The sequence below is a fragment of the Chiloscyllium plagiosum genome, unplaced genomic scaffold, assembly GCF_037043375.1.
Source record: "Chiloscyllium plagiosum isolate Xiang-an unplaced genomic scaffold, Cpla_swu_hap1 HiC_scaffold_11, whole genome shotgun sequence".
Taxonomy (NCBI): Eukaryota; Metazoa; Chordata; class Chondrichthyes; order Orectolobiformes; family Hemiscylliidae; genus Chiloscyllium; species Chiloscyllium plagiosum.
The window spans coordinates 85,875,598-85,894,888 of record NW_028270149.1 but is presented as its reverse complement, the minus strand read 5'-3'; the positions used below and the strand labels follow the sequence as shown (position 1 = coordinate 85,894,888).

The 19,291-nt window shown below is 42.1% G+C and overlaps 1 protein-coding gene across 1 annotated transcript in view; it reads right to left on the bottom strand.

Annotated features, from left to right (window-relative positions):
- LOC122557533 (sodium- and chloride-dependent neutral and basic amino acid transporter B(0+)-like) overlaps nucleotides 1-18,893 on the bottom strand; it is a 44,354-nt gene extending 25,461 nt beyond the window's left edge. Inside the window, exons 1-6 of the mRNA XM_043705280.2 lie at nucleotides 18,665-18,893; nucleotides 17,403-17,556; nucleotides 14,265-14,396; nucleotides 9,459-9,626; nucleotides 2,993-3,131; nucleotides 2,057-2,189 (exon numbers count right to left, since the gene is read on the bottom strand). Coding sequence (XP_043561215.1) covers nucleotides 2,057-2,189; nucleotides 2,993-3,131; nucleotides 9,459-9,626; nucleotides 14,265-14,396; nucleotides 17,403-17,556; nucleotides 18,665-18,730 — 792 coding nt within the window. The 5' untranslated portion in view covers nucleotides 18,731-18,893. The remainder of the gene's footprint in view (nucleotides 1-2,056; nucleotides 2,190-2,992; nucleotides 3,132-9,458; nucleotides 9,627-14,264; nucleotides 14,397-17,402; nucleotides 17,557-18,664) is intronic.
- Nucleotides 18,894-19,291: the final 398 nt, after the last annotated feature.

Here is a 19,291-nt window from a genome sequence, read left to right as displayed (position 1 = left end):
CTTCAGGAATGAGGAAAGTGTGTCCAGCAGGCTAAGATAAAAGGTAGGGAGGAGGGACTTGGGGGAGGGGCGTTGGAAATGCGATAGGTGGAAGGAGGTCAAGGTGAGGGTGATAGGCCGGAGTGGGGGTGGGGGCGGAGAGGTCAGGAAGAAGATTGCAGGTTTTTTGTACCAACCTCCACCACTTCCTCTGGCAGCTCATTCCACACATGCACCAATCTTTGTGTGAAATTGTTGCCTCTTAGGTCCCTTTTGTTTCTTTCCCCTCTCAACTTAAACCTATTTGAACTCACTGGGAGAAAGACCTTGGCTATTAACCTTATCCCTTCATGATTTTATAAACCTCGATAAGGTCACCCCTCAGCCTCTGAAGCTCCAAGGTAAATAGCCCCGGCCTATTTTGATCTCTCCTTATAGCTCAAACCCTCCAACCCCAGCAACATTCTTGTAAATCTTTGCTGCATCCTTTCAAAGTGAACAGTTTCCTATAGCAGAAAGACCAAAATTGAACACATATTTCAACAGTGGCCTAACCAATGTCCTGTACAGCTGCAGCATGACATCCCAACTCCTATACTCAATACACTGACCAATTAGGGCAAGTGTAGGACTGAGTGAAGAACACAGCAGCAGGAACTGGCTTCAAACAAAGAACAAAGAAAGTTACAGCACAGGAACAGGCCCTTCAGCCCTCCAAGCTTGCGCCATTACAGATTCTCTATCTAAGGGTCTGTATCCCTCTGCTCCTTGCCCATTCATGTATCTGTTTGGATACATCTTTAATGACACTATCGTGGAAGTGCGTTCCAGGCACCCACCAAAGGTGTCTGTGTGCAATCCTCCCAGAGGGGAGAAGGTAGCTACTGAGAAATTTATCAGTACGGTCAGATTGAGCAGTTGGACCCAATACAGTAAATGAGCAGGTTGCTGAAAAGTAATTCTATGTGTGGTAAGTATTAATCTTGCATTCTGTAGAACAGAAATCTTTGTGTGAAAATGTGTAGCTAGTTACAATGCTCTGAATTTTCTGAGCAGCAGGAATGTTAAGCTGATTGAAGCTGCAATCTCATGATTCTCCTGACTCAATGCAGCCACACATTAATGAAAGAATCTTCTGATGCTGGCTGTCACAGGAATGCACAGTGCAGCATCCACAGGGATCTCTATCAAAGCGAAGTAGAGAGCTGTGGGAACACAGGATACATATCCTTTTTATAGTATTAACTACTGTACAGTAAATTTAAAATTTAAATTTAAAGAGATGAAAGTATGAGTGTGTGAGAGAGACAAAGATTGAGTGTGTGCATGAGAGAGAGAGAGAAAGACTGAGTGTGTGAGAGAGAAAGCACCAGTGAGCGTGTGCGTGAGAGAGTGAGTGAGTGGGTAAGTGAATGAATGTTTGAGTGAGGTAAGTACAGTGAGTGAGTGGGTAGAGGATGAACAGGGATTAGGCATTGGTTGGTCATGTTGAGGTGGTGTATGGTTGGGTTTTGGGGGAGGTAATAGAACTTGGCTGAAGGACATTGTGAGTGGCAACTCGGTATTTAAGAATGTCATCATGGGGGTCAGGAGTATTTAGGTAATCAGGACGTGTAAGTGCTCAAGTCATCTGGGATTTCGCAAGTGGGATTAGGAGGTCAGATGTGCAGTTACCAAAGAGTTAGACTAAGTTTCAATCTGTCTAACAGTTCCTGGGTAACTGCTCTGGAGTATTCTGCAAACTTAGAGCCAGACATTCACTGAGGGTCACAGGGAGCAGGGCAATTGCCTATCAGAAGTTGAAACTTCCCAGGCAGTTCCCACATAGTTTGTGCAACAGAATTTCTATAGGGTGCTGACATGCATCTTATATCAATCCTTGGTGATTTGGATTTACATTTCCCTCAGGCCTGAAGTGTTGATGAATTCTGGATCTCCCACTCTCCAAAGAGACACATTAACATCACCTGGGAGATAAACCAACCACTTGTCAAATAATTTATAAACTTTGATTTTATTGATTCAGGAATTTGTATTTTATCACGAGCTTTAACACTATTCATCAACAATCACTTACCTTTCCTGAAGATTTGATTCCTTTAGATAATGCTGCCCCAACTATTACCCAGGCCAGAAGCAGACAGAGGGCTAAATACCAGACTATCTCCCCAGTCTCATCCATTGAACTCGTACGGCGTAAAACCACTTTACTGAGAAAAAAAATCGCAGAGAAATTTATTACACAAGGACACTGTCCATTATTCTCACAAAATATTAGATGCAATGTAACTGAATATTTTGTCTCACATCAAATATTATTCCAAGCATCAGTTTGACTTTTAGTGTAGAATTAGTGTAGATGAGAACTTATATGAAATTTAACTTAATTAATAATTTCTCTGTATTTCTATTGTTTTTTTAAAAGTATAAACCTTTGTTTAAACAATCAGTGTTGATGAGATTTCCCTGGAGGGTGGATTTAAGTTGAAGGGATTTCCTGACAGTGTTTCATTGATTGCCTTACATTTCCCTGATAAAACTACTTGGTTTAGTCACTGTGTCTTCCAAAATATTCATCCCTTACATATTGCTAAATGGGGTACTTGCTCCTAGACTGATTCCCCCAATTCACTTCCCAGCCAATGGGTTAAACACAAAGCTGTATTGAATTTAAAACAGAGCTGATAACAGTCACAAATAACATATTTAATGTTGTTTGCAAATTCTAGTGGTAAACCCCTATGTTGAATAATTAAATAAAAAATATTCAATATATATTTTACTGTATTAATATTAAGATAAATGTGCACTGTTACAAAGCAGGAAGCTGTTAATGAAGGATCCCTGTTGTGATGTTATTTTGTAACAGGCGTATGATATAAATAATACCGCTCTTGAAATCAAATAAATTATCTCTCATTAAAGAGACAATTCACCAACTAACCATCCCCTGAGGGGTTACTGGCCCAGCTGTGCAGGTTACAGGTGCAGCTGTCTGCAGCAATGTACTTACTCCCAGTATTGCTCACTCGGACTCTGGTGAGGAATGGAGATTTCTGATCCATTTGGACAACTTTCATTGTTTGCCTGCAGCCATGTTGTATTAACGATTCCAAAATATCCATCATCCAGCGTGAGGTTGCAGAGTGGATCTAGGAAGCGTGGAACGAGTTTTAGAATTACAGTTCATTGGGAATGATACTGTTATTTGTCGTGATTATAATCAGAGCCACTGTTTCACTCTGATTGACCCAATATTATCTCTTGGAGGTTTCAGATGAGTCAGACATAAAAGTACAGTCTGTAAATTCCACTTAGAGCACAATTCAGGTACTCATTGTATAATGGTCATTTTGTTTCGATGAAGTATTCAATGTTAGCAATTCTACAGCCAAATGAAGACATTCAAATAAAAGCAGCTATTACTACTAGTCATGACTCAAAAGAAATAGTTGGTTATGAAGGAAAGCCTTGGAGAAAATAAGAAGTTCTGAATTAATTCTAAATTGTAAGGGATACTCACTGATTTTGAAAAAAAAGCCTTCCCAGCCATTTAGCTGAGGAACCTGTGTGTAATACTTGAAACTGGAGTCACAGGTAGACAGGGTGGAGAAAAAGGTATTAGGCATGTTTGCCTTTGTTGGTCAAAGTTAAAAATCACATAACATCAGGTTATAGTCCAACAGGTTTATCTGGAAACACTAGCTTTTGGAGTGCTGCTCTTTCATCAAGTAGCTTTGGAAGAGGATCATAAGACACAGAATTTATGTACTTACTCCCAGTATTGCTCACTCGGACTCTGGTGAGGAGCAGAGATTTCTGATACATTTGGACAACTTTCATTGTTTGCCTGCAGCCATGTTGCATTAACGATTCCAAAATATCCATCATCCAGCGTGAGCTTGCATAGTGGATCGAGAAAGCTGTGCTGCTTCACTGGAGAGGTGTTGGGGTAGCTAGGTGGTCATCAGGTGACTGTTAAGGTATGTAGTGATTGGGGGCTGGCCAGTTGTGATGTGGAGATGCGGGGTTTGTGATTGCGGTGTTACCTGGCGGTTAGACAAATTTTGTTCTGTGTGAGCTTCCCAGGAATAGCTTGCAGGTAAGCGCTGTCTGTCTGGTCCAAATCTCCACTCATTTGTAGAATGTTTATGTTAACAAAGCAAGAGCCTGTTGGATGCTTAAACTAGCCAAGCAATCCCACATGTGTCCACATCCCAGGATTTCTGCAGGGTCTTCATGCATTTGTTCAACATACATCTATCTCCAAGGACCCAGAAACCAGAAGATTTAGTCATGTATCATCAAGTGTTGCAAGAGGACATGTGATACCCATCAATCATGTCACAGTGTCGTACAGCACAGAAACAGGCCAACTTCGGTCCAACTTGTTTGCACTGACGAGTCATCCTAAACTGATCTAGTCCCATTTGCCAGCAGTTGCTCCATATCCCTCTAAACCCTTCCTTTTAGAATAGAATTAGAATAGACAGCAGGTTGATTGAGGGATCAGTTACAAGGGGGCGTAGTTTTAGGGCAAGGGGCAGGAGATTCAGAGGGGATTTGGGAAACCATTTTTTCACTCAGTGAGTGGTTGGAACTTGGGAATACACTGCTTGGGAGGCCGGAAAACTTACAATTTAGAAAAAAATTGCTTGAGCACTTCAGGAAATTGGGATTTAGTATACTTTTAGTGGTGGATATGTTGGTGCAGTCTGGATAGGCTGAAGGACCTTTCTACGCTGTATGTATCTATGACTCTATTCATATACTGACCCAGATGTGTTTTATATGTTGCAATTGTACCAGCATCCACCACCTACTCCGGCCACTCGTTCCATACACTCACCACTCTTTATAAGAGAATGTTGCCTCTCAGGGTCCCTTTTAAACTTTTCCCTTCATAACTTAAACTTCCATAACTTCCCCATGGTAGAGGAGTTTTGGACTCCTCTACCATGGGGAAAGACCTTGGCTATCCATGACCCTCATGATTTTATAAACCTCTTTAAGGTCAACCATCAGCCTCCAACGCTTCAGGGAAAATAGCCCCAGCCTATGCAACCTCTTCCTGTAGCTCAAACCCTCCAATCCTGGCAACGTAGTTGTAAATCTTTTCTGAACCCTTTCAAATTAGCAACATTCTTCCTATAGCAGGGAGACCAGAAGTGAATGCAGTATTCTAAAAGTGGCGTCAGCAATGTCCTGTACAGCTGCAACATGACCTCCGAACTCCTATACTCAATGATCTGACCAACAAAGATGTGGAAGTGACGGTGTTGGACTTGGGTGGACAAAGTTAAAAATCACACAACACCAGGTTTGGAAGACACAGAATTTATAGCAAACAATTACAGTGTCATGCAACTGAAATGATATGCGATCTTCTTAGAGATCCTCTCCACTTAAAATAAATTCTGGGATTTACATATTAATGAGCCAAAACCTGCAACCCATTCTAAAAGACTTCACAACAATCTAGGTTTTTTCAATATATCTTTTCAGTTGCATGACCCCAACACCTCTCCAGTGAAGCAGCACAGCTACCCTCTTCACTGCCCAACTCAGTCACTCACCCCATCGCTGATCTGATGGCATCTCATCCCACCACCTGATAACCTTTGTTCAAAGTTTGTGCGAAGATTTGTAGCTCGGGTGCTCGTTGTTGTGGTTCTGTTCGCCGAGCTGGAAGTTTCGGCGAACAGAACCACAACAACGAGCACCCGAGCTACAAATCTTCGCACAAACTTTGAACACTTACGGGCGAGAGACGCTGAGACAAGCCAGGAAATGGGAATCCTGCGCTAACCGACTAAGCGCCACATACGAACAACTCCGGTTCCTGCATGAATGCCGAAAGAATCGAATCCTTCCACAATGTGTCAGATACAGACCACCAGTCAACAATCCACAAGCCAGAGAAACAGCCAAGCCGAACGGATTCAGGATGATTGCAACAAAAACTTCCAGCTCGGCGAACAGAACCACAACAACCTTTGTTCACTACAACTGAGCCAACCTACAACCCACTGACCAGCCAGTAAACCCAAATACACAATGACCTAACACAAATCTCTCCTCGTTCACCACATCCTCCCTTAAAACATATGAATGTCACATGAATGATGATAAAGGTGAAACAATCCTTATCATTTCTCCTTCGTCTATAGCTGGTAATGCATTTGTTGACTCTCAATCTGCTCGGTGTCTGGCAGAATCATGGGTGTTCAGAAAAACCAGAGCACTCATTATCTCGGAAGCTACCTTTTTTCCTTGGGATCAGTCCAAGAATTTTCTTGTATTTTGGTCCTTATCCAGTACATTCTCTCTGCTGCTATTAACTTCCTTAACTTGTTCACTTTTTTTTAAACCCAGAGGTTACTGTCTCTTTCTGGTATGTACCTTTTTTCCGCTTATGTTTTCCCTCATCTCCTATTCCTCGTGATAATTCATCCTCCCTCTGCTTGTGAGGGACCAGCTTTTACATTAACTACTCCCTTCATTTTTATATACTTGTAAAACATCTTATACATTTCTTCCTGTTTCATTTTATTTTCCATTTTCTCCCTTGCTATCAAAATTTTGATGGCCCTTTGCTGGTTTCTAAAATGCTCTCAATTTTCAGACCAGCAACTTTATTTTTTTATTTAATCTAATACTGAGCTAATTTAATACTTAACCTAAAATGTACTGAGCAAGCTATCAATGGATTTATTTGCAAAGCTTTCATTTTCCAACAGATGTAATTTCTAGTAAACATTTTAAATTATTTCTTTAGACATTTCACACTTTTTGTCTCCTGCCATACCTTTTGGCTCATTTACCTAACCAACTTCATCTATGACTCCACTCATAACTACATAGAATCTCTACAGTGAGGAAGCAGGCCATTAGGCCCATTGGATCCATACCTACCTTCCAAAATGTATTCCATCCAGACACATCGCCCTGCCCTATCCCTGTAATCCTACATTGGCTTTGGCTAATCCACCTTACCTACAAATTCCTAAAATTTATGGGCAATTTAGATTAGATTAGGTTAGATTCCCTACAGCATGGAAACAGGCCCTTCGGCCCAACCAGTCCACATCGACCCTCTGAAGAATAATCCACCCAGACCCATTTTCTGTGATTAATGCACCTAACACTACGGGCAATTTACCATGGCCATTCACCTGACCTGCACATCTTTGGACTGTGGGAAGAAACCGGAGCACCCAGAGGAAACCCACACAGACACGGGGAGAGCGTGCAAACTCCACACAGACATAGCCAGTCCACATCGACCCTCCAAAGAGTGACCTACCCAGACCCATTTCCCTCTGATTAATGCACCTAACACTACGGGCAATTTGCCATAGCCAGTCCACCTAACCTGCACATCTTTGGACTGTGGCAAGAAACCGGAGCACCTGGAGGAAACCCACAGAGAGATATGCAGACTCCACACAGACAGTTGGCCAAGGGCGGAATTAAATCGAGTCTCCGATGCTGTGGGACAGCCGTGCTAACCACTGAGCCACCATGCCTCATAATTAACTTGGTTTAACATCATGATGCTTGTTCATGAAGAGAATGGATTGGATTGTTGCTTAGAGCAGTAAATTACAGAACCTACCTGGGATCAGGACATGTTAAGTCTGATAATATGTAATGAGGAAGGATTAATAAGAGATCTTATTATTCAGGATCATCTAAGAAGTAGTGATTACAAGAAGGGAGAATTACACGTTCAGTTTGAAGGAAAGTAACTCGGATTTCAGACTATTGTCCTCTACTTAAATAAGGGCAATTATTTGAAAAAAAGGTTATAATCATAAAATCGTAGAAATTAACAATATGGAGGACGCCCTTCAACCCATCATGTTGAATTGTCTGAAACCAGCTAGGAGTAGCGACTAAGGAAAAGGTAGCTGGATGAGCAGTGGCAGACATTTAAGTAAATAATTAATAATGATCAGCAGACTAGTTACCTTGAGGCTTCAGTTCAGCAAATGGGTTCAAACTTCAGGGCAAGTGGTGGAATTTGAATTCAATCAATAAAGGTCTGGAACTTATGCAAGTTCAGTGGTGCTGTGTAGTCATTGTTTCGTGTCACAAAACACACTGCTTCACTAATGTCCTTTAGGGAAGGAACTACTCTGTCTTTACCTGCTCTGCCCTAGATCTGACTGCAGACCACAGTAATGCGATCGATTCTTAAATAGCCATGCTGTTTCTTTTTCTCGAGATGCTGTCAGACCTGCTGAGTTTATCCAGCACTTCCCCTCTTTATTTGGGTAGAGAGTCAGGCAAGTAATGGAGGAGGATGGCAGCTGGGTGAAGGGACATCATGCCATGAGGGCGAGGGAGTAGTTGGCCAGGTGGTGACTTTCTAGGATGCTGTGTGGATGGAGTGGTACAGTGGCAGTGTATGGAGAACTGGAATGCCAGGTGGGTCAAGGGATAAATGTGTCTGGTGGCTAAGTGGGTACAGTTGCCAGCTGGGTTGTTGTTTTAAGTGCCAGGTAGGCTATTCAGCAGCCGAGTGAAATGGCAGGTAAATGAATGAAGCAGTAGGGGAGGCTGCAGGCTGACAGATTGGATGTGAGTTTGGAGGCTTTGATGTGTGTGTATAGTTGTGGAGAGGTCATGGGATTTGGGGGTGGCAAGTTGGATTAGGTTGGGTTAGGAGAGAAGAGATTACTGGAGCGAGGTTGTGGCTGGGCAGGATGTTGTGTCATGTCCTCAGGAAGAGATTAATCAAGGTGAAGTGAGAAATGGTGGGTCCAAGTGTGGAGTTGGAGGTTGAGGAACAGAGTGAACTTAGGATGAATCATGTGTGGCTAGGGTAGTTTGAATCTGTGGTTAAAAATCATAAAACACCAGGTTTATTTGGAGACACTAGTGTTTGGAGCACTGCTCCTTCATTGGGTGGTTGTAGAGTATAAGATTGTAAGACACAGAATTTATAGCAAACGTTTACAGTGTGATGTAACTGAAATTATATATTGCTCCAAATCATGAATCTTTGGGCCATTGAGAGCGGTCAGGCCAGCAGCAGGAGCATGTGGGATGTTTTGATGTTTATGATGGATTGGTGGTGTAGTTGCAGAAGTGAGCATGAGTGCTGAGTCGAGTTTGTTGGTACCCAGGAGTAAGAGCAAATTTTTGTCCTCGAACATTTCCTGGCTGACTATTCAAATGAGTATGTCAGAATCCTCCAAAGCTCTGAATGTAACTCAAGATTTGGAGATATTTCTGGATGCTGGATAATTAACAATCAGAAATTTCAACTTCCTCAGCAATTCCTTTGAAGTTAGTTACATTAAACAAATTTTAGTTTGCACAGTCCCCACATGCAACTCCTGTCATTATGGCTGATCAAGAATCTTCCCATTGAAAGGCTGGGACCTTTGCCAATGTCTCTCTCTCTCATTCACACTGGCAGAATGACCAGTCATTGTCCACAGTATCCCCAATAAAAGTGAAGACTGTACCTTTTCCAGTCCTGCTGCATGTTTCATCTGCTCCCCACCAACTGAAGCAGTCTGCCCACGGCAGGGGTGATTGGAAGGAAGCAAACAGGTAATACAGGCTGAAGCCAATGATGCAGCAGTAAGAAATGTCGCCAATCATGGCCACAAGGACCATAGCAATGCCCACACCTGAAAATAGAAGGAGGAAGGGGAGATTAGATTGGGAACTAGTGACCTGAAAAAGAAAATCAACATGGACTCTGCTGGTCAGACAAACCAAATGTACCTATCTGCATGGAATGGCTTGTTACCATCCGTGGAACATGAATGAGAAGCAGCCCTTGCCTTAAACAAGGTGCAGCTAATTGCATGATAGCAACCATTTTTATTGATATGTTAAGGGGTCTTATGGCACAGTGGTAGTATCCCTACCTCTGGACAATGAGGCCTGGGTTTAAGTCCCATTTGCTTCTAGAAGTGTTCACAACACCTCTCTGTATAGATTTACATTAGTAATGTTAAAGGTGTTACAGTTCAGTGTTACTATCTCTGCCTCAGTACCAGGAGAAGAGCTTATGAAGAAGGGCTCATGCCCGAAATGTCGATTCTCCTGCTCCTTGGATGCTGCGTGACCTGCTGCGCTTTTCCAGCAACACATTTTCAGCTCTGATCTCCAGCATCTGCAGTCCTCACTTTCTCTCAGTACCAGGATGCATGGACTTAAATCCCAGCTTGCTCCAGAGCTGTGTTATAACACTTTGAACAGGCTGCTTTGAAGTATCTACATTGGTATGATTTACACTACTATTGAGACAATGAGAGCGAGCTGTCAAAATAGAGTATTTGCAAACCATGAGATTCCAATCAGATTAGTCTTGAATCATCCTGGATGGAAGTTGCTGAGTCAGAAGCTGACTTTAACACCCTGACATGTAAGGAGCTGGGGATGTACACAGAGACAATTACATTTGATGTTTGGATTGAGAGGAAGACAACCAAGATGTTAAATGCATACAAGAACTTTAAATGGATGAGAGCTAAGTTGGCCACAATAAACTCGTAATCAAAAAGTTGGGATATTTTGAAAGAATTTTTAGGTAGGTTACAAAACCAGTCACCACTGGTCAAGAATTCCATTTGTGCAGCGTGACAAACATGGTTAACGAATGAGTGAGGAGACAGGATCGAGGTGACAGATTACAAAAAACCTACAAATGTGAGGAGAAGTCACAATCCAGCAGATTGAGAAAGCTTGATATGAAACAATTACTGATGGTCACTGTACAGCACTTGGGTTATGATGTTAGTAATAACATGTCACCGTACCGATCTTATTGCATGGATAAGACAGAATAAGAAGTCTCCAATATTGCAATTGCTCATCTTGAGCCAATTCAGTTCACTCCACATGCCAGCATTTGACCAAATGTGACAACAAGGAGCTCCATTTAATTTGAATTTAGGGCAAATTACAGCTTGGTACCGAACCAAGCACAAAAGAGGGCAATCCTAGTTAGTGGAGGATGTGGTTTCTGGAGTTCTACCCCACTGTTTCCAAGATCCAAGTCTCTTCAGCTCCTTCATCAATGGTTTTCCCTCTGACATAATGTTCAGTTCCATTTTCAAAGCTTCAGACAGTGAATTACTGTGACTGCATGCAATAAGTTCTGTACGGTGACATGTTATTACGATCATCATAACCCAAGTGCTGTACAGTGACCATCACTGGCATTCTGAGAATTGCCGTTGACTAGAAAAGTCACAAGACCAGAACTTCACCTCTAACTGTCCTCATTGCCCCCCCCCCCCCACCGAGACCCCAAATCACACCTGAGTGATGCCTGCCCTGCTCCTCAACACTCCCCATAGGGATACACTGCCAATAACCTCCTCCCTCCTACTGTAACCTACCATTGTTCTAATGCTGTTACGCCAACAACGCCCCCCCCCCGCCCCGTTAAGCCTTGAGATTTTCCCCATCACTGTCCTTGCTCCCACCTCCATAAATGATTATTTTCTCTTTCCAGCTTTGACCACCCCAACATCTGTTGGGCTGAAGAGTCTGTTTCTGTGCTGTATGACTGTATAACTCTATATTTATGGTAGTCCTGCTGTCCGTTCAGGCCCACTCCCTCACCTTGCTCCTTTCTTGACGATGAATGGACAGACCCGCAGGACTGCAATTGCCCCAGACATCCATTAAACATCCACAAGCAGCCCCAAGACAAGAGTGCCCATATGCCTAACTGCTGTCTTCACAGTTCCCCAGCTGATGTTTCATGATTCCCCTCCAATTGCTTGGGGGGCCTTCAGGACCAACTGCTGGTCACTCCCCAGACTAGAGTTGGATAGATGCACCAAACACCAGTCAACGAGATGGAGAACTGACAGCATCCAAACTCCTCGACTCATTTTCTACTGTGACTGTGACTGAAGGTGTAGGGGCCCCCTGACAGACAATGGAACTCCCCTCTCCTCTTTAGCTGGACTAAGGACCAGCCCCTATGGCCATTGTGATTAAATAATGTCCAGTTTTGGCACACAGGCAACTGGCACATGCTGTAGGTGTTAGATTGATATCTCAGTGTGCTGTACATCAAGACATCGCCATTCCCCAGACAGATCCCTATTAACAAACAGCTTGACTGCATGACTGTGCAAAAGAGCACTTTGACACCGCAGTACTGAAGTTCTGGCCGATGTACCAAACATGTTAACAGGCACAACATGGCCAGGCAATGCAAGGCATAGATACAGATAGACGCTAAGTGAAAGAGTACGAAGAGAGCAAGTGAGCAGTCCTGAGATACACCCTGGTCTAATCAGTGAGCAGTCTTTGTCCCTATATGTAAATTGTCCTCGAAGCAGCCTATGCAAGTTGGCCACTGCACCCTGCAATGCAAGTGTGCAGTTCCCAAATGGCCACCGCTGGTTTATAATGGTGATGAGCAACTGACAAATATCAAAAGACCAAACTTGGGATGAGGGCTGTGCATTACTGGTGCCTGTATGTTATGATCTGAAATATTGCGGGGTGCTGATAAACAGGGAGACTGATAGCGAACTGAATCTGGCACCTTTTCTCAATGTGTAACTTGTTTGGTGCATTTGATAAGACAGAAATCTGAATGTTTATGAACCAGAAGTTGCATTACTGAGATGTTTTACAAGCTTTAATCCTTGTCAACCAGTGGCTCACCTTTGCATAGTGAGAAATTTGTCTTGCCACTTCATTGAAGGTTTTGGTCCAGGAATTATGACAGGAATTATGACAGGAATTATGACAGAGCAATGAGTTTCGGGTGGCCGTGAAACCAAATCACTAAATGTAACCAGAATGTCCAACAGAGTGTTGGCCTTTTGCTAAAAGGAGCTACCATAACATAGGTTGGAATTATATTTCAATTATCTTTGGTTAGACTGCATATAGACTGGCACATTCAGATTGGACACTGTAGCCCAGGGAGGGCATGCCAGTCTAGGAAGATATGCCAAAAGTATAAAAGATTGAAATATGAGCTTAATTGTATAATGTTGGCTTTATTTCCCTGAGTTCAGAAACATGATAAATGATCTAGTCAAGGAGTTTCAAATAATTACATAATTCATGCATGGACAATGTGTTTTGTCTATTTTCTGGAATTCATAACAAGAAGACATAATATTGGTACTGAAGCTCATTCAATCCTGAGTGAAATGAGGAAGTGACCACTCACAAAATATATTGATCATGAGTTTGCTTTCCCGAGACTGTGGCTGTTAGTATTCAAGACTACGATTAGGAGATTTTTTTAATATCAGTTACAGGCAGCAGGGGATATGGAGCAAACACAATATTTAGTGATTAGATTAGATTAGATTAGATTACTTACAGTGTGGAAACAGGCCCTTCGGCCCAACAAGTCCACACCGACCCACCGAAGCGCAACCCACCCATACCCCGACATTTACCCCTTACCTAACACTACGGGCAATTTAGCATGGCCAATTCACCTGACCTGCACATCTTTGGACTGTGGGAGGAAACCGGAGCACCCGGAGGAAACCCACGCAGACACGGGGAGAACGTGCAAACTCCACACAGTCGCCTGAGGCGGGAATTGAACCCGAGTCTCTGGCGCTGTGAGGCAGCAGTGCTAACCACTGTGCCACCGTGCCGCCCGTGATGATCACGGTGCAATAGACTGGAGCAATTGCTGTTTCAAAGATTGAGCATCATTACAGGTTAAAAGTATAAGAGCGATTATTGGTGATCAAACACCAACAGCAACATCCTTTGTTTGAAGAATGCAGTCTTGTCTGTGCATCTATATGCTCTGAAGTAATTCCATAGATTAACACACGATGCATTTTAATGATACACAACTTATTATAAACAGTTAAGCCTCCAAATAATTAACATAAACTCTGGAGCTCATTGGAGTTCAGATGTCACACATGTGAAAATGTAACAAATATAAATTATTAATTGATGAGGAAAAGTGATAATCATTTTCTTTTGCTCTAGATATTTAAATTAGCTTGCTCAGACCGGTTATGGCACACCTCTAGTAGCAGGTGGGATTTAAACCCAAGCCAAGTCACTCATTAGTAACTGAAATAATTCCACATAGGTAGGGATTTGTACTTCAAAAACTGTGGCATCTCCAAGAGCGACTCACTCCCTGTGCCTGCTCGTGAGAAAGCACACTGGAATCAAGCTCCAATCAGCCACCTAAATCTCAGTGAATCACAAGTATCAATCCCGAAGACCTGCACTGCCAGGAGCTGCAGACAACTCAGACGTCAGTAGCTTTCAGGGTCTTAGAGGTCAGCACTGCCACTAACCTTGTGCCATGGGCACAGCTTTCCAGGCAGCAATAGGCCCAAGGCTGGCAAACTGTCCAAAGGAAGATTCTAAGAAAAACATTGGTATCCCAACGAGTGCCAGCATGAGAGTGTAAGGAATAAGGAATGCACCTGGAAAACAGAGGAAAAAAATTTCAATGAGATTTAAAATTGAGTCATTCTTTTGTCTCCAATACGGAAAATTAACTAACTATCGTGAGTTCCTCATAGATATATACAGCACGGAAACAGATCCTTTAGTCCAACTTGTCCATACCAACCAGATATCCTAAATTAATTTAGTCCCGTTTGCCAATATTTGGCCTATATTTGGGTGGCACGGTGGCACAGTGGTTAGCACTGCTGCCTCACAGCGCCAGAGACTCGGGTTCAATTCCCACCTTGGACGACTGTCTGTGTGGAGTTTGCACATTCTCCCTGTGTCTGCGTGGGTTTCCTCCGGGTGCTCTGGTTTCCTCCCACAGTCCAAAAGATGTGCAGGTCAGGTAAATTGGCCATGCTAAATTGCCCGTAGTGTTAGGTGTAGGGGAATGGGTCTGGGTGGGTGGCTCTTCGGAGGGTCAGTGTGGACTTGTTGAGCCGAAGGGCCTGTTTCCATACTGTAAGTTATCTAAAAAAACTCCTATTCATATACCTATACTGCCTTTTAAATGCTGTAATTGTAGCAGCCTCCATCACTTCCTCTGGCAGCTCATTCCATATATGTATCGCCCTCTGTGTGAAAAAGTTCACCCTTAGGTCTCTATTAAGTCTTTTCCCTCTCCCCATAAACCTATGCCTTCTAATTTCGGACTCCCCCATCCTGGGGTTAAAAAAAACTTGTCGAATGATCTCATCCACCTCATGATTTTATAAACCCCTCAGCCTCCAATGCTCCAGAAAAAATAGCCCCAGCCTATTCAGCATCTCCTTACAGCTCAACATCCTCATAAATCTTTTTTGAACCCTTCCAAGTTTCACAACATTCTTCTTATAGCAGGGAGACCAGAAGTGCACACTATATTCCAAAAGTGGCCTAACCAATGTCCTGTACAGCCGCAACATGATCTCCAAACTTCTCTACTCAATACAGTGACCAATAAAGGAAAGAATACAAACACCTTCTTCACTATCCCATATCCCTGTGACTTGACATTCAAGGAACTATGAACCTGTACTCCAGGGTCTCTTTGTTCAGCAACTTCCCAGGACCTTACCATTAAGTGTGTAAGTCCTGTCCTGATTTGTCGTTCCAAAATGCAGTACCTCACATTTACCTAAATTAAACTCCATTTGCCACTCCATAACCCATTGGCCATCTGATCCAGATCCCATTGTACTCCTTCATTGTCCAATACACCTCCAATTTTGGTGTCATCTGCAAGCATACTAAACATACCTCCTATGTTCACATTGGGGTAGTGGACCCAGCACCAATCCTTGTGGCACACTGCTAGTCCAGTCTGAAAAACAATCCTCCTTCACCACCCTCTGTCTTCTACCTTTGATTCAGTTCTGTATCCAAATGGCTAGTTCTCCCTGTATTTCATGCAATCTAACCTTCCTAATCAGTCTCCCATGGGGAACCTTGTCGAATGCCTTACTGAAGTCCATATAGATCACATCCACAGCTCTGCCCTCATCAATCCTCTTCGCTACTTCTTCAAAAAACTCAGTCAAATCAGTGAGATACAATTTCCCATGCACAAAGCCATGTTGACTATCCCTAATCAGTCCTTGCCTTTCCAAATCTATGCAAACCTGTCACTCGGGATTCCCTTCAACAACCTCCCCACTACTGATGTCAGGCTCACCGGTCTATAGTTGGCTGGCTTTTCCTTACTAGATTTCTTAAATAGTAGCACCACATTAGCCAACCTCCTGTCTTCCAGCACCTCACCCGTGACTATCGATGATCCAAATATCTTAGCATGGGGCCCAGCAATCACTTCCCTAGCTTCCCACAGAGTTTTAGGGTACACCTGATCAGGTCCTGGGGATTTAACCGTTTTTATGCGTTTTAAGATGTCCAGTACCTTCTCCTCTGAATTATGGGCATTATTCAAGACGTGGCTATTTATTTCTCCACATTCTCTATCATCCATATTCTTCTTCACAGTAAACACTAATGCAAAATATAATTTATACTTCCCCCATCTCCTGCGGTTCCACACATAGATGGCTTAGCTGATATTTAAGGCATCCTATTCTCTCCCTAATTAACCTTTTGTCCTTAACGTATATATAGAATCTGTTTGGATTCTCCTTATTTCTTTTTGCCAAAGGTATCTCATATCCCATTTTTGCCCTCCTGAATTCCCTTTTAAGTATATTCCTACTGCCTTTATACTCTAAGGACTCACTCAATCCCTGCAATCTATACATGACATATGCTTCCTTTTGGTTCTTGACCAAAACCTCAATTTCGCCAGTCATCCAGCATTCCCTATACCTCGCAGCCTTTCCCTTCCACCTAACAGGAATATACTGTCGCTGGAGTCTTGTTATCTCACTTTTGAAGACTTCCCTATTTCCATCCATCCTTTTACATCTGTCCACAATCAACGTTTCAAAGTTCTTGTCCAATACTCTCAAAATTGACCTCTTTCAATAGCCCTGAAGACTGTAAGGTCTTATGATGTGATTCATCAATTGTGTTTGTGAACAGTTTAAAGTTCGGCTCTAATTCTGAAAGTTCAATAAATCAAGAAAGTTGCCATTTTCTAAAATTCATCCTCCAGCAGATCAACATATGACCCTTCTCTTTAAAAAAAAATCATGCAATGTGTGGTTGATGTGTACAATTCACATATGTTCGACAATAACATTTCAATGGTACCTAAAGTTAATAAATCATCAATTCGACAAACCTCTCACAATTTGTTCACGTCCATTTTAAATATGATCTATTTCTTGCATCCTGCTCTTATCAGAGCTATAAAACATGGATTCTTCCCAAAAATAGTATGTTAATATTTTAAGGCTGAGACTGAACTTGAGCATCATTTTTTATAGCAGCATTGTCTAACTCTGTATTTTACAATAAACTGGTTCAGTTTTCAGTTAATTTAGTTTGCTTTCAAAATCATTTTCTACTTTTGCTTTCTCTCTGCTGTATTTTGGGTTGGTCTGCAGTACCTCCTCCATTTTTGTAAGCCAGGTACGGGAACCTCCAGATATTGCCCAGACCAACAGCACAGCCGATCACTGAGAGCAAGTAGTCAGTCTTCGAGGACCAATTACCCCTTTTCACATTCTTATCACTTTCGCTCACATATTCACCAGTGGCAGCCTGAGGGAAGGAGAGAAAGTAGCAATGAAGAAGTTAGACTAGAGCTCAAGTAAAAAGTATGATTTTTACTAATTAAAGGAACACCCACTTCGGAGGTCAGCATCATAATAAGCACCTATCCCTGACTGTGAAAGGAGCAGTGAAGAATTATCTAACTATGTCAGTAGTGGAGACTTTCAAACATGCAAATACTGGTTGGAGACTTGAGTGGAAATTGCTATTATCCAACAGCTGTACCATACCAAGTTGCCTGTGCAACCGATCAGATTAGAGAATATTTACCAACAGCTAAGAAGGATGAAAAGCGATAATAATAAAGCCATTTTCAAAAAATAAAATTAGAGAGAAAGTAAACACTGAGACATAGAAAGAGGATTATGTAAAAGCCAACATAACATGAACAGAAGTTATTATTTAAGAAGTCTGCTTTTAAAAAATACAGCAATCATGATGTTTTACAAGATTTCACAAATTATAAAATTATATTCTCAAGGTCATTAACAGTTATTAGTAATCAAATCATTGTTCAAATCTCAATTAACCCTCTTTGAACAAGACTTATGTTTTTATAACAGTTCTGAGAGAACAGAAATGGGATTGTTTTTGGCAGATTGACTAATGGTTCAAGGAGAAAGTGAGGACTACAGACGCTGGACATAAGGGTCGAAAAGTGGGGCACTGAAAAAGCACAGCAGGTCAGACAGCATCCAAGGAGCAGGAGAGTCAATGTTTTGGGCATAAGTCCTTAATCAGGAATGTTGTTTACTGTCTATGATGGGGGGGGGTTGGGTGCTACAGTCCAGGCTCTGGTGGATCAGTTGTTGTCAGCCCAACTGCAACTTGAATATTTCTACTTTAATCTGTGTTTGTGCTCACTCCCGAAGTCACACTCACATTCAAATTGGTTTGGCAGCGATCCTGTCAAAGACCCTGTAAAGTCCAAGTCATCTGTTCCATTTAGCAGCACTCCCTTGACAATTTGAAACATCCTGAATCCCACAGAGAGTGGGAGAGACTCTGCAATTCACAATAACCAATACTCCCAAATCATCAGCACTTCTCAGGATTTTACATTACGTATCTGTCATGTTTTGTTAAAAATACTCACCAAATCCATTAAAGAATATGTTTGATGTTCATTCTGCGACAACCCAGAAATGGTGAAGCCACTCATGTCTATTTTGGAAATCTATGATTAACTCTTGCACTTCCTCAGGGGTTGAATATTAATACTTGTGACAAAGAGGCTTGAAACTTCAATTTGTTCCAGGAATCTCTTTAGAGATTATTCAGCTCCACACACCAGGTAATAATGACTATATAATCTGAAGGCAGTCCCTTATCTGTTTAGTGAGTGACTGGTGATATTCAAATTCCTAGATTAGATCTGCTCGTAATTATTCAAATTTCATACTGAATATTTCTTTTGCGTGACTACATTACCTTAAATACTATTAAATTTCAGTTTTACTACAATAACAGGTTTGACAGCATTTGTAATAAATACCAGCAAGAGGAATAATTACAAATGTTGCATTGCACAGCCTGGAAAAGTACGGTATGTTAAAAAAAATGCCATTGGAGCATGAGATTGTCAACCGTAGCTAAATATACTACTGGATGTTTCATCAAATGATTTGCCCCAAGCTTTAGTTGTTGTCAGCCCAAAACATCAGTCTGGAGCAAGCCATTTGATTAAACATCCGGCAGAATATTGAGTTACAGTTAGAGGAAC